The sequence below is a fragment of the Pieris rapae genome, chromosome 10 (assembly GCF_905147795.1).
Source record: "Pieris rapae chromosome 10, ilPieRapa1.1, whole genome shotgun sequence".
NCBI classification, from domain to species: Eukaryota; Metazoa; Arthropoda; class Insecta; order Lepidoptera; family Pieridae; genus Pieris; species Pieris rapae.
This window is the reverse complement of record NC_059518.1, coordinates 9,593,261-9,605,874: the sequence shown is the minus strand read 5'-3', so window position 1 is coordinate 9,605,874 and position 12,614 is coordinate 9,593,261. Positions and strand designations below refer to the sequence as shown.

Genomic DNA, 12,614 nt, shown 5'->3' with positions numbered 1-12,614 from the left:
TCCAGGATTTTTTCAGCGAACCCATTGTTTATTTATTTTTTAAATTTCATTTAAAATATGTTTCGTTCATTACTCACCCCGGTGAAGGACGATTTAGGGCTGGACCTTCTACTAATTGTTTATATTCTAGACTCTTTACACGACCTGTGGTGTGGACAGCAAGAAGACAACATTTATCTTCTGCGACACTCAGATAGTGGAGGAGACATTTACGGAAATAATTAACAATTTGTTAAGTAGTGGCGAAGTCACTAATTTATTCAAACCTGACGAATTTGAAGATGTAAGTTTTTTTTAATTCTATTTCAATAGCAAAACTTTCTTGATTTTTTTTTTGAATACGAGTTTTTTTGGTATCGACGTTCCACTTAGTGAAACAATTCTAAAACGCTTTTGTTTTTCAGTATAGTTAGAAAAATTCCTGCGACGAAAAGCTTTCATTTTATATATAAAATATGTATTTGTATATGTAATATGATAAGTATTTTTAATTTTAGTAATAGCATTACTTCTTGGATTTTTTTTCTGAAAAATGTGGTTTTACGTGTAACTTATTAAGTTTTTCATATTCATAAAAAAGTTCAGCTGTTTACAGCCAATGAAGAAAAACACGAAGGAAATTAACTTTTATGATAATAATAATAATAATAAATCATTTACTTGTAAGAAAGTGGTATATTTATAACGATCAATTATTTAAATCCACACAATCTATGGTTATAGTTATAGAGTCTATATCTGTTACAACTTTAAACCTAACCTTATATACTTATATATTTATTCTACATATAATTTTAAAAAAAGTATCAAAGATTTCTAATCTAGTAAAATCCACTTTTAGAAAAAGTTTTACTTATTATTTTATTATCGTAAGCAATTTATTTCCAGATAAAGCAAGCCCTGGAGAAGCCGATGAAGGCCGCAAACATCATGCAAACCAATGAGGCTGTATATCTATTTCTCGTGGACCGAGTGAGGGCCAATATGCATATTGTTCTGTGCTTCAGCCCTATTGGAGATGAGTTCAGGTATTTATACCATACATTATTAAGGAGAATGTTCACTTGCTTAATATATAACAATTTGGTTTCGGTGCTACCCTAGTATAGTACCCTATTTTTAGTTATTCAACCTAGGTATGTCAAAAATGCAAATCTCGTTAGCCGAGAGATTGCATAGTTGCCAGGTAGTTTACCTCATTGCTTAATTTAGTTTTTTATTGTTAAACCTTTGTAAGTTTTTAAAAACGTGTATTATATACTATATTATAATATATACTTCAATATGTAGCACTATTAAATTTTGTGATGACTAAGAATCTTTGAAGTTGATAGAAAACAATATGCTGTATGTATTTTGTTTGTATTTGAATAAATAAAACATTTATATTACGTATGTGTGCGTCTACGCTGTTACGTACACGCAAATTTTATACGTTATATAGATTAATTTATTAATAAAGTAAGGGTCTCTAATAGATAGCTTGCATTCTAAAATAGTAAAAGATTATCAAAATGCGTAAATGCTGGTCTTGTAGGAACCGAATCCGCCAGTACCCAGCGCTGATAAACGCGACAACCACAAATTGGTTCCTGGAGTGGCCGCGAGAGGCGCTTCTCGAAGTCGCTTACAAGTTCCTAGACGGGGTCGAGTTACTCGCTTCTATTACTGGGCCTAGGGTTAGTTTTTTTGTCGCAATTGAAAATGCTTATACAAAAAGAGATGTTTACATGCTACTGGATCATATTGATGTTATCTTGGAAAATGAAGAAGTCACATCACCTATCAATGATAGACATTTGTGTACCCAATTCTTCATTAAATATAAATTTCTGGTCAACTATTAAGACTCAATTATATATATTTTCTCATGATTCATATTCAATTACTGGTACGACTTGACTAGATATTCGCTCCAAAATCATTAAACAAACACTGTGTTCAACATCCTAATAGACACAAAACATGCTTCTGTACTGTCTATCCCAAGTCATCCACTGAAATGTTGTCCATTAGTTGCAATTACTAACCTTTTTGGCTCGTTTCTATCTTTAAAAAATGATTAGTTTATTGCATTAATAAACTCATTAGTTTACTCAACATACATAAATACATTGATAAGTATTGTGAAAAATCTTCTTCATTTGGTCTTCCATTACTGGAGGTTAGTCATCAATCTCGTGGAACAGGTCTTTTTCTGTGCCAGGTGCGGCAAGTCTTCCGCAGTCGCACCATACCCGTTCACTCCCTAACGTTATGAAGCCATGTTCTTTCCACTCTTCTTCCACTTCTACCCTTCTACCACTTCTACCCTTCTACCACTTCTACCCTTCTACCCGTTTACCTTGGATTTTACCGATTATTTGAAGAAAGACGTAAACCGGGGACGTCGTTCTACTGTTGTTATATTGATTCACATGTCAATATCTTTAGGTGCGTCGAAAGGAATCCCTTGTGGAAAGCCGCGAAGACGCCTTACGTGCGTCTGTGGCTTCCATCATGTCTTTGATACATTCGTCTGTGGGGAAATACTCTGTGCGTATGTGGCAAGAGATGAGAAGAACCAACTACGTCACGCCCACTAACTATTTGGAACTCGTATCGGGATATAAAGAGTGAGTTACCATTTGCTTTCATACTTCTAGATAACTATTATTTTCTATATCATTGACTGTTGTTTAGTGTATAGCTTAAAACATTTCAAAAGTGCATTATGAACATCAATAAATAAATTTTACATTTACTGCCAGTTCTCAAATTAAGCACGTAGAACGGAAGAGAACAACTGGCCATAATCTCTCCGCCACTCTTTTCGTCACATCACCTTGACACAATTTTTAAAGCTGTTTTTGCCGCGCATCATTATGTGGAACCAGCTGCCCGCTGAAGTATTTTTGAGCTATTTCTACTTGAAGGACCCCTTCAAGAAAATAGCATACCTATTATTAAAAGGCCGACTCTCACGAGCGCTCTAGTATTGATAGTCCATCTGCTATCACCTAACATCAGATCAACCTGCTACCCATATGCCACTTATTCTTTAAGAATATATATATGTGTAATAATGGCGCTTAAAACTAGTATTAAATTTTAAGGATGTTGAGACTGAAACGTATTGACATCGCGCTTCAAGCGAACAAGCTTCGTAACGGTCTGGGCAAAGTTGAGGAAACTACAAAATTGGTTGGGCAGATGTCTGAGGAACTCGCCGTTTCTCAGGTACGACTATTTATGTTGCGTTAAGACAGATTTGGAGTACTGGTGCCTATATAATTTTAATTAACTAAAAACATAGTTACACAATTTTGATTTATAGTTTTAGAAAGTATTTTTTTAGCTACTATAAGTAACGACAAATTGTTTTTATTTTCGTATTTATTACCGATGGTTTGCACTAACATTCTCTATTATATGTGTCTGATTAAAACTTGTTGTCTCTACACGGGAGAAATTGGTTATCGGTAGGAAACCGTCATATGTTTGTTCCCAAAGTATCCCAAAGTTTGTATGTCACAAAACACACAAAAGAGACAATCTGAAGCAAGAACTGTGATTTAGGTACTAAAATGTTTATTTTTAAGAAAAATTAGACTACAACCTTCAGTATCGGACTCTGTTGCTAGTAGATAGTCTGTCCTGCGTGTCTACTAGGTATTAAGCCAATTTCTTCATGATATTTTCTTGTGTGTGTATTATTTGCGTACCTAGAGAAAAATTCATTGGCATAATTTAAAAACATGAGCTCAGGTTACACACAAGCCTCTAGGTCAGCAGTTAATTTATAGCAGCAATGTATTATCAGGTCCAAGTGGCAGAATACACGGAGCAATGTATTGAGTACATGGGTGTTATTAACGTGCAACAACGCAACGCCGACGAGCAACAGCGGTCCGTGGCGGCCCGCAGCAAGAAGACGCAAGAAGAGGAAGTTCAGTGCAAGAAGTTGGCTGAAGCTGCCATGAGGGATCTGGCCAGCGCCATGCCGGCTCTCGAAGAGGCTGTTAAGGTATTCGGATATTCAAAATATATAATATGTTATATTTATATTAATAAATATTATGTATATTAAGAATTTTGTGTATTTTCGATATTTTTATATCGCAGACCTTTTTTTCTGTATAATATTCCTGATATCTTTGGCTTACATTAGATGGATCTTGATTTTTTTGTGAATATAGTAAAGTCGGACACTTATACGCAATCAGGACTTAATACGCTCTAGGTCGCTCTACGCTTAGCGTATACGCGTATACGCTCGTATACGCTAATTCATATTATATGTCAACAGCTTAATAAGCCTTTTAATTAACTAAACAACGCCGTTTAACTAGTGGTAAGTCAATTCGCTGGTATAAGTAAAGGGTCTGTCCTTGTCGTTCTTCTGTTTATTTGTGAATGAATAAACGTGACAAAATATTATTAATAAGACCTACAGACCGAACTTTTTTAGGCTCTAGACGCTTTGAATAAAAAGGACATCACGGAGGTGAAGTCTTACGCCAAACCGCCACAAAAGGTGGAGATGGTTCTGGAAGCGGTGCTTATACTATTACAGGTACTTATTTAATTTATCATCATCTTCTTTGCTCCATTTCTGAATGTAGGCATCCTTCATCTTCCTACAGTACGTCCTGCACTGGCATCCACTGTGAACCAACCTCATTGACGATGTCTGGCACGTTGACTAATATAACGTATCAGTCACTCACAGACCATGATTGACAAAAGAACACACAAAAAAATCTTATATTTCGATTCTATTATTTACTTCACTAGCGAGAATATAACCCATGCATACCACTTTGAGAATCTAGAAAGAGATGAGAGATCTATGTACCTACAAACAGAATTTTACTTTTGTATTTATTTATTTAATTCGTAACTGTAGGATTATGAACATAAATATTTTAAACCAAAAACGATTATACTAAAGATGCAGAGAAATATGGAATACATAATATACTCGTGTACAAAAAGGTTTAAACATTTACAAGAGGAAAATATAAATAAAAATTATTAATTACATTTTTCTAAGTAATACCTGAATCGGCTGTGTTGTGTATGTGAAATTGAGGGTATGTGCGTAAGTGTGTGTTATGCTCATAATGCAGGTTATTTAGCGCTATATATATTCTTTAGCTATTCGGAATATGCTTCTTTCAAGCATATTCACCCATAGCTTCAACAAATTAAGCTTAAATAGTATTAAGCTCGTAATAAGTTCGGGTTGCTCAATTACACAGTTAAGTTCTTTTCACGATTAAACTCAATAACTGGTCCGATTTAAAAACTTTTTACACTTCGAATGCCTTTACCATTAGTAACATAGAATTTCGTTAGTTCATCCTCTCTAGTAATTAATTTAATCATTGTAGAAGGAACCGACGTGGGCTGAAGCCAAGCGCCAACTCGGTGACCAATACTTTTTGGACAGACTGCGCGAATTCGACAAGGACAATATATCAGATAAGACGCTGAAGAAAATTGGTACATACACTGCGAAACCAGATTTTGACCCAGAGATTGTTGGTACTGTCTCTCTTGCTGCTAAGTCGCTGTGTCTATGGGTACGCGCTATTGAGAAGTATGGAAAGGTTTATAAGTGAGTATTTTTATTTGAGCAGTTGGCCTAGTGCCTTTAGCGTGCGACCCTCATCCCTGAGATTCAACGGTCGTAGGTTCGTTACCTAGCTGTGCACCAATGGATTTTCTTTCTATGTGCGCAATTAACATTAATTTTGCTCGAATGGTGAAGGAAAACATCGTGAGGCAACCGGCTTGCCTTAGACAGGAAAAGTCGACGGCGTGTGTCAGGCGGAGGCTGATCACCTACTTGCCTATTAGATTAAGAAATGATCATGAATCATACAGAAATCTAAGGCCAGATAGAATACTCAGGGTATTTATTTATTTATTTTATTAATTAAGTGTAGGATATTTTTTCAACATTTTGTTGATTGGTAGCTTTTACTAAAACGATTTTGATAATTTGGACGAATTGAGAATAATATGTTGGGGTTTAGTGTTTTTGTACCATGCCCCACCTAAGCATTTCTAAAATTCTTATGCCACTCCTATGTACATATATAACTTATTATATATAAAAAATTTAAAGGATATTTTTCCTTATAGTGTACGCAAGTATTTTGACAATTACAACCTTATAATAATTATGACATTATGATAGCGTCCTTATTTTATGACATTATGAAAATTAATGTGACATTTACATGTCTATTTTTATATGGCTGTTTGCTGCGGATTTTTATAATTAATCGATCTACATGAACCTCTCTTTGTAAATAAACGATTTATTATTATTATGAAATATTTAATTCATTCAAGAAACTTAACTATTGGTTTTTTGGAAATAACTAGGAAATTGTTAACGAAACAGAAAATTTTCAAATATAATGAGACACTGATATAATATTAATAAACATATTTTTATTTTTATTAAGTTATTGATATTGGGTTCCAATTTGGTTAGCAGCGGATGTATGTTGCCCCACGTTGTGAAACACTTTCTCAGACTGAGTAATTAACCAAACATACACATGTTTCAGTAGATAGATAGATCCAGCTGATAACCTCCATTTTTGAAGCCTTTAAAATATTATTATAGAATAGTAAAACCGAAAAAGGAGCGTCTAGAAGAAGCCCTGGAGTCGCTTCGCATGAAGCAGCAGATTTTGGCAGAGGCTCGCGCCAAGTTGCGGGAGTTGAGTGAGATGATTGCCCGACTTCAGAAGGAGTATGACGAGAAAGTCGCTCAGAAGGAAGAGTTGGAGAGGAAGGCTCGGATGCTGCAACTCAAATTGGAGAGAGCTGAAGCACTGATTACGGGATTGTCTGGTATGGCAATATTTACTGTTTCACTTTTGTTTTTCCAATGTTTTTTAATTAAACACTTGTTACACAAACACAATTCTAGTTCCTTTAACACGTTTTGACTACTACGAGTAATATAACTGAGAATATAATATAAGAGATTATTAAAATGTAAATAATATTTAATTTTGTAACAAGACAACATTTAATAATACGATATTCAAATAATAGTCAATCATTGCTTGAATGCACGGTAGTTTCCACTTCGATAACAGATGGCGCTTTAGTATTAACGCTTATTATAAAACGCGCTATCAGTGTGTTTGACCAAGGGGTATATATAATTTACCAAGGTACCGTAACGTCACTCTGGTTTCCCTTCAAAACGTATAAATCTTTCGCCTTTTACTAAAGATTTCCGTGGAGGGGAACACTCAAATGAGTCTAACTCAATTTTTGATACCCTGCGAAGGGTTTATAAATTATGAGGAAAAAAAAATTAATGATTTAATAATATGTGTATTATGTATTGACTATTGTGTGTTATCTTTTAATGTTTAATAAAAAGCACCTTGTGGCTTGTAAGTTGTATCCTTGTAGTCAAATGTTATTAGAATATTAGATGCTTGTTAGAGACTCGAGTCATGCTCATGAGTAATGACTTCGTTAGTACTTTATATTTTATACTTACGTTAGTATTTTAATATACTAATACTTAACACAATTTCGGACGTCTGAGTTTAGTTAAATATTCTTATTTCTTTATACATATATTTGATTGTATGATTATGATATATTTATTTGATTCTATTTCATAATTCCTGCATATTTACTGAGTAGTTGAATACTCTTATATAATTGATAATTGTTGTATATAAATATATAATAAGCAATTAAAAAAGTATAATTTAATATATTATATAGATAAAATATAAAAACAAAATTTATTATACTCCAATAACAACTTTCTTAACCTACAAAATAATTATTAAAAAGAAAATCAAAATAAATTTAAAAAGGTTGGTCCCCGTGGCAGTGTACCTGGCTTTTCTGTTTATTTATATAATATTTTGGTAAAAATTAAATCTTATAAATAAAGTTTAATCTATTGCTCTTCGTTACATGTACTTGTTCTATTTGATGTGAATATAAACTATGTTTTATTTTCTATTTAGTTAAATTATTAAAGATTAATTATTTAAAAACCATTAAAGGTGAACGAGAGCGATGGGAGTTGACAGTAGAGCGGTTAGACAAGGAATTTGAAAATTTACCTGGGGACTGTCTCATCGCAACAGGCTTCGTGGCATACCTGGGACCCTTTGTATCCGAGTATAGGGAGGCGCTTATGTATGACTGGTTTAATGAGGTAATACTACGGCCGGATTTTTTTATAATTATTTGTAAAGCAATTTTTGACATCGAGTCAGTAGTTTTCTATTTAAAAATTTAGTAAAGTATTAAGTTTTAGATACTTAATTACGTTAAATAATATTGTTTGTCTCGTAATGACCATGTAAAGCAGAGTTAAATGATTGTACCAATTTTAAATATTTCTTTACGAACGGTGAAGGAAAATTTCGTGAGGAAACCGGCTTGCTTTAGACCCAAAATGTCAACGTTATTTACGAAAGCATAGCATTTTCCTTAGTTAAAAATTGGTTTATTATGTTAATGGAATGCCTTTGAATGCAATAATATTTCTTAAAAATTATGTTTATTATGGAATATAAGCCAGACAGACATCACTTATTCCACATCATTAAATTTGAATCTGTAGGTATCCCTACTCAGCAAAGAAGACAGAGATTGTAGGCCGAGAGAAAAAGCCGGCGTAAAAAACTCAAAATTCCATGCGACCCTTTATTTAATTTTACATATTGCTTTACAGGTGTACAATGAAGGCGTGCCTTGTACAATGGACCTCAGTATGAAGTACTTCCTTTTGGACGATGCTACCTTGAGAGACTGGAACTATATGGGATTACCCGGTAATATTCATAAAAACTTTGTAACAAAATTATTGCATGTTTATTTAAATACAAATAGCTTTTCGTAGCTCGAATAAGTTTATGGAATTAAATATTATGACACCATCTGGTCAATTTATTTTTAAAGTCTTGTTGTATTACTAATAACTAAAAATGATTTTAAAAAACTTGACTTCACCAGTATAATTTTCGAAAAAGAAATAATCTATGCATTTGATCAACCAGGCTACAGAAGATAAACCACTCCTTACATGGAAATTGTGTTTGTTTTTACAATAAATTTACAAGCGAAATTTGAGAATAAATGCGAAAATCGCATTAATCATAAATTAGTCATTCAAAATATTTATAAATTTGAGGATTATTTAAATGATCATAATCCTTGGGATTGATTTGCTCCACTTCAAGCAATTTGTATGACTAAAAACTTTGTTTTAAAAAAGAGTCTTTTCTTACCTGTTCTTCTTACCTGCTGTACGCCCTTGACATGCGAACTGGTAGTAAATTTAGAATTAAATTAACATCTTTTATGTTGACGTTCATTAGTATACTTGTCTATCTATTTAAATAAAGTTGTTTTGAGTTTTTAATATCCCGATGGCAAGAAGCATAATCAGTGTTACAATTTATTACATTATGCTTCGATATTACGATGCTTGGTCAGTTTCTACCAGATGGTTTATAAGTACTGATAAATGTAGATGACAACTTCAGTGCTGAGAACGGCATAATAGTGGTTCGTGCGACGAGATGGCCCCTGGCCGTGGACCCTCAAGGACAGGCGCTTATTTGGATCTCACATCTCGAGGAGAAGAATGAAATTGAGGTATTTGATGAGACATTTATATCATTAATATAAAAATTTTACGATATATTTTTTGAAGTGAAACTTTATCGGCGTTGAAAAAACCGTCACATTTTTCGATTACGCGTCACGTTATGCGTCACGGTTGATTCGAAGAGATTCGAAGCCATTGATAACAAAATAACGATAGTAATAATTCTATTACAATTAATGAAATTCTAATTCTGTAAAAATTTGTTAGTTAATTTACAAAAAAATCAGAATTTAATTTAGAAATTCTCTAATTTATTTAACCAATTTCATAAACGATCAAAGTTGCATATATTACTTCATTTTTCGATAAATAAGGTCCTACAGAAGTTTCACTTCTTACGTGTGTATAATACGCATACATTTTTTGTTCAATATAATGACCTCTAATGGCCCGAAGATTAAGATAAATAATAAATGTATAAATAAGTAATAAAAACTTTATCCATGACAGAAATATAGTTGTGACAAAACTGATCTAATGCTAGTCAATGTAATGATTGATTAAATTATATAATAAATGTATTTATTTTTTAATATCTCTGGAACAATGGACTTGTTTATTTTGTTACATTTTATACATCACATTTGCGATGACTTGTGTAAATAATATTCCAGATTGTCGACTTTGGTCAACCAAATTATCTTAAAATAATGGAAACAGGCCTTACTGAGGGCAAACCAATTTTAGTCCAAAACGTTGGCGAAGTCCTAGACCCGTCTATTGCACCCATTTTGGATAAGGCCATAGTGAAAATCGGAACTGCGCTTGTCATTAAGTTCAATGAGAAAATGGTGCCTTATAATCAGAACTTCAGAATGTATCTAACTACGAAACTCGGTGAGTTACCCTTGTTGTGTTATATTTGCTTTTTAAACGTTTTTTTAATCATTTTATTATACTTTAATGAAATCCCAGAGACTCTGTCTTTTATAAATTTATGAAACGTATTAAAGAAAAGCTGTGTACAAAGGCTTACTATAAAGTTAACTATTATCTAGATCATAGAAGGACCTGGGACTAGTGCTAGACAGGCTATTTTTAATTAATTTGTTTTAAAAGGTGTAGTTTGAAGATTTGTTTGTTTAAAACCGTACCGAGAGTTTTTTACGCTGGATTTTTCTTTCGGCCTACACCCTCTATCTTTGCTGATAAGTGTCACCCATATCTTATATTCCAAAATAAACATATTTTATTTTTATTTACTAATAATTCATTTAAATATTAGCAAACGATGTAATTTTACTATACTTAGTGCAAAAAGCGCGTTACGTACAGTTAGCTGTTAATGAGTGTACCAAATATTCCGCCATGAAGATGCTGTTTTATTTTGTTAGGCAATCCTGTGTACACGCCCGAGACATTGACCAAGACGACCATGGTCAACTTCGCCGTGAAGGAGCAAGGTCTGACGTCCCAGTTGCTTGGCATCGTGGTTCGCAAGGAGAGACCGCAACTGGAGCTCATGAAGGACAACCTCGTCATGACCATTGCTAATAATAAGAAAGTGCTGGTGAGTAAAATTGAGTTTTGATTATTGATTCGAGACTTGTAAGATTTTGTTTGTCAAATTTAAAATCCATAAAAGATTAGGTTCTAGGCTTTAGTCCATTTTATTTTTGGTCTTGATTACTTGTATAATTCTGAGCAGTACTGGCCTATTGGCTTAGCGTGATACTCTCATTCCTGAGGTCGTAACTTCGATTCCCGAAATAATATAGTATATCACAATATGTTACATTACAAAACAGCTGTGGTTTGTGTTGGTGTAACCATAGCAGTCTTGTTTAGGAGCGCGACAAATGCATGTAAAAGTAGTTTTTTTACTAATTTAATGTAAATAACAGATGGATTTGGAAAACGACTTGTTGCGTATTATGTACGAGTCTCAAGTGCCGCTACTGGAGAACGAGGAGTTGTTTGTAACACTTCAGACTTCGCAAGTAAATAATTATGCCTATTTATAATTATTATTAAAAAAGTAACTTTATTAACATTTCTATATAACCCACCGAAAAATTACATGAATTTAAAATATTCTCTATAGGTACTTGAAGTTAAAAATATTTCTGGACAAATTTGATAATTGAAAATTCATTTTTCGTTTTTTTAGCGCACGTCTCTTGAAGTGAAGGAAGCCCTCATCACATCACAAGTCACGGAAAAGGAAATTGATACAGCCAGACAGGTTTGTCAATAAATAAATATTTTTAAAGGAATTTAAACTTTTAATTATTTTGGTGTCATTCATCAACGTAAACACAATTTGAAAGAATTTGGTAAAAAACTTTAGTTAAAGCTTAGTCTGTAATTTATGGATTTTATAAATATATAAATAAACATTGATCTAAAAAAGACACTTGTCCACGAGGATTTTATATGTTACATATTTAATTTTAACCCGAACTGAAGCAAATACATATACACACATATATGTAGCATAAACTTGTAAACATTTTTTTACAGTTTTATTTATCTTGTACTTAACGGAATCAGCCAAGTAACATTTATATTTCTAGCCTCAAATCTAAAAAAAATAAATAAATGTCATACTTGTTAGAAATCCTCTCCTTTATTTTTCTAAGTAATTTTTCAATATATTGACAGAAAATTAATAACTAATTAGTTTAACCCCCCTCTCTGCAATAGGGGTACGTGCCAGTCGCAGTGCGAGCATCAGTATTGTTCTTCGCCCTGAACGACCTGTCGCGCATAGACCCCATGTACCAGTTCTCTCTGGACGCGTATATCGACCTGTTCACGTACTCCATCGACCGAAGCCCCAAAGGAGGCGAATTGGAGGACAGGATCAACAACTTGAACGAGTTCCACACTTTTTCTGTCTACAAGTAAGTTTTTGATTTTCAGAAAGTGGTTCAGGTCGTAATGCCAAAAATATAATAGGACAGTAGGAATGTCAATGGATTAGTTTGATAGAAAAATAAAATGTTATTCC

At 33.2% G+C, this 12,614-nt stretch overlaps 1 protein-coding gene and 1 non-coding gene across 2 annotated transcripts in view; both read left to right on the top strand.

Moving 5' to 3' along the window:
* LOC110996100 (dynein axonemal heavy chain 2) overlaps window positions 1–12,614 on the top strand; it is a 62,553-nt gene that overhangs the window by 39,294 nt on the left and 10,645 nt on the right. The window contains exons 50-66 of the mRNA XM_045629781.1: window positions 131–283; window positions 889–1,028; window positions 1,538–1,679; window positions 2,434–2,615; window positions 3,096–3,219; window positions 3,803–4,006; window positions 4,451–4,555; window positions 5,376–5,602; window positions 6,626–6,855; window positions 8,046–8,200; window positions 8,723–8,822; window positions 9,524–9,648; window positions 10,276–10,498; window positions 10,996–11,171; window positions 11,506–11,601; window positions 11,772–11,846; window positions 12,308–12,507. Coding sequence (XP_045485737.1) covers window positions 131–283; window positions 889–1,028; window positions 1,538–1,679; window positions 2,434–2,615; window positions 3,096–3,219; window positions 3,803–4,006; window positions 4,451–4,555; window positions 5,376–5,602; window positions 6,626–6,855; window positions 8,046–8,200; window positions 8,723–8,822; window positions 9,524–9,648; window positions 10,276–10,498; window positions 10,996–11,171; window positions 11,506–11,601; window positions 11,772–11,846; window positions 12,308–12,507 — 2,657 coding nt within the window. The remainder of the gene's footprint in view (window positions 1–130; window positions 284–888; window positions 1,029–1,537; window positions 1,680–2,433; window positions 2,616–3,095; window positions 3,220–3,802; window positions 4,007–4,450; window positions 4,556–5,375; window positions 5,603–6,625; window positions 6,856–8,045; window positions 8,201–8,722; window positions 8,823–9,523; window positions 9,649–10,275; window positions 10,499–10,995; window positions 11,172–11,505; window positions 11,602–11,771; window positions 11,847–12,307; window positions 12,508–12,614) is intronic.
* On the top strand, window positions 7,196–7,306 carry LOC123689531. Its single transcript, XR_006750482.1, has one exon. It is a non-coding gene; the product is annotated as a U5 spliceosomal RNA (small nuclear RNA).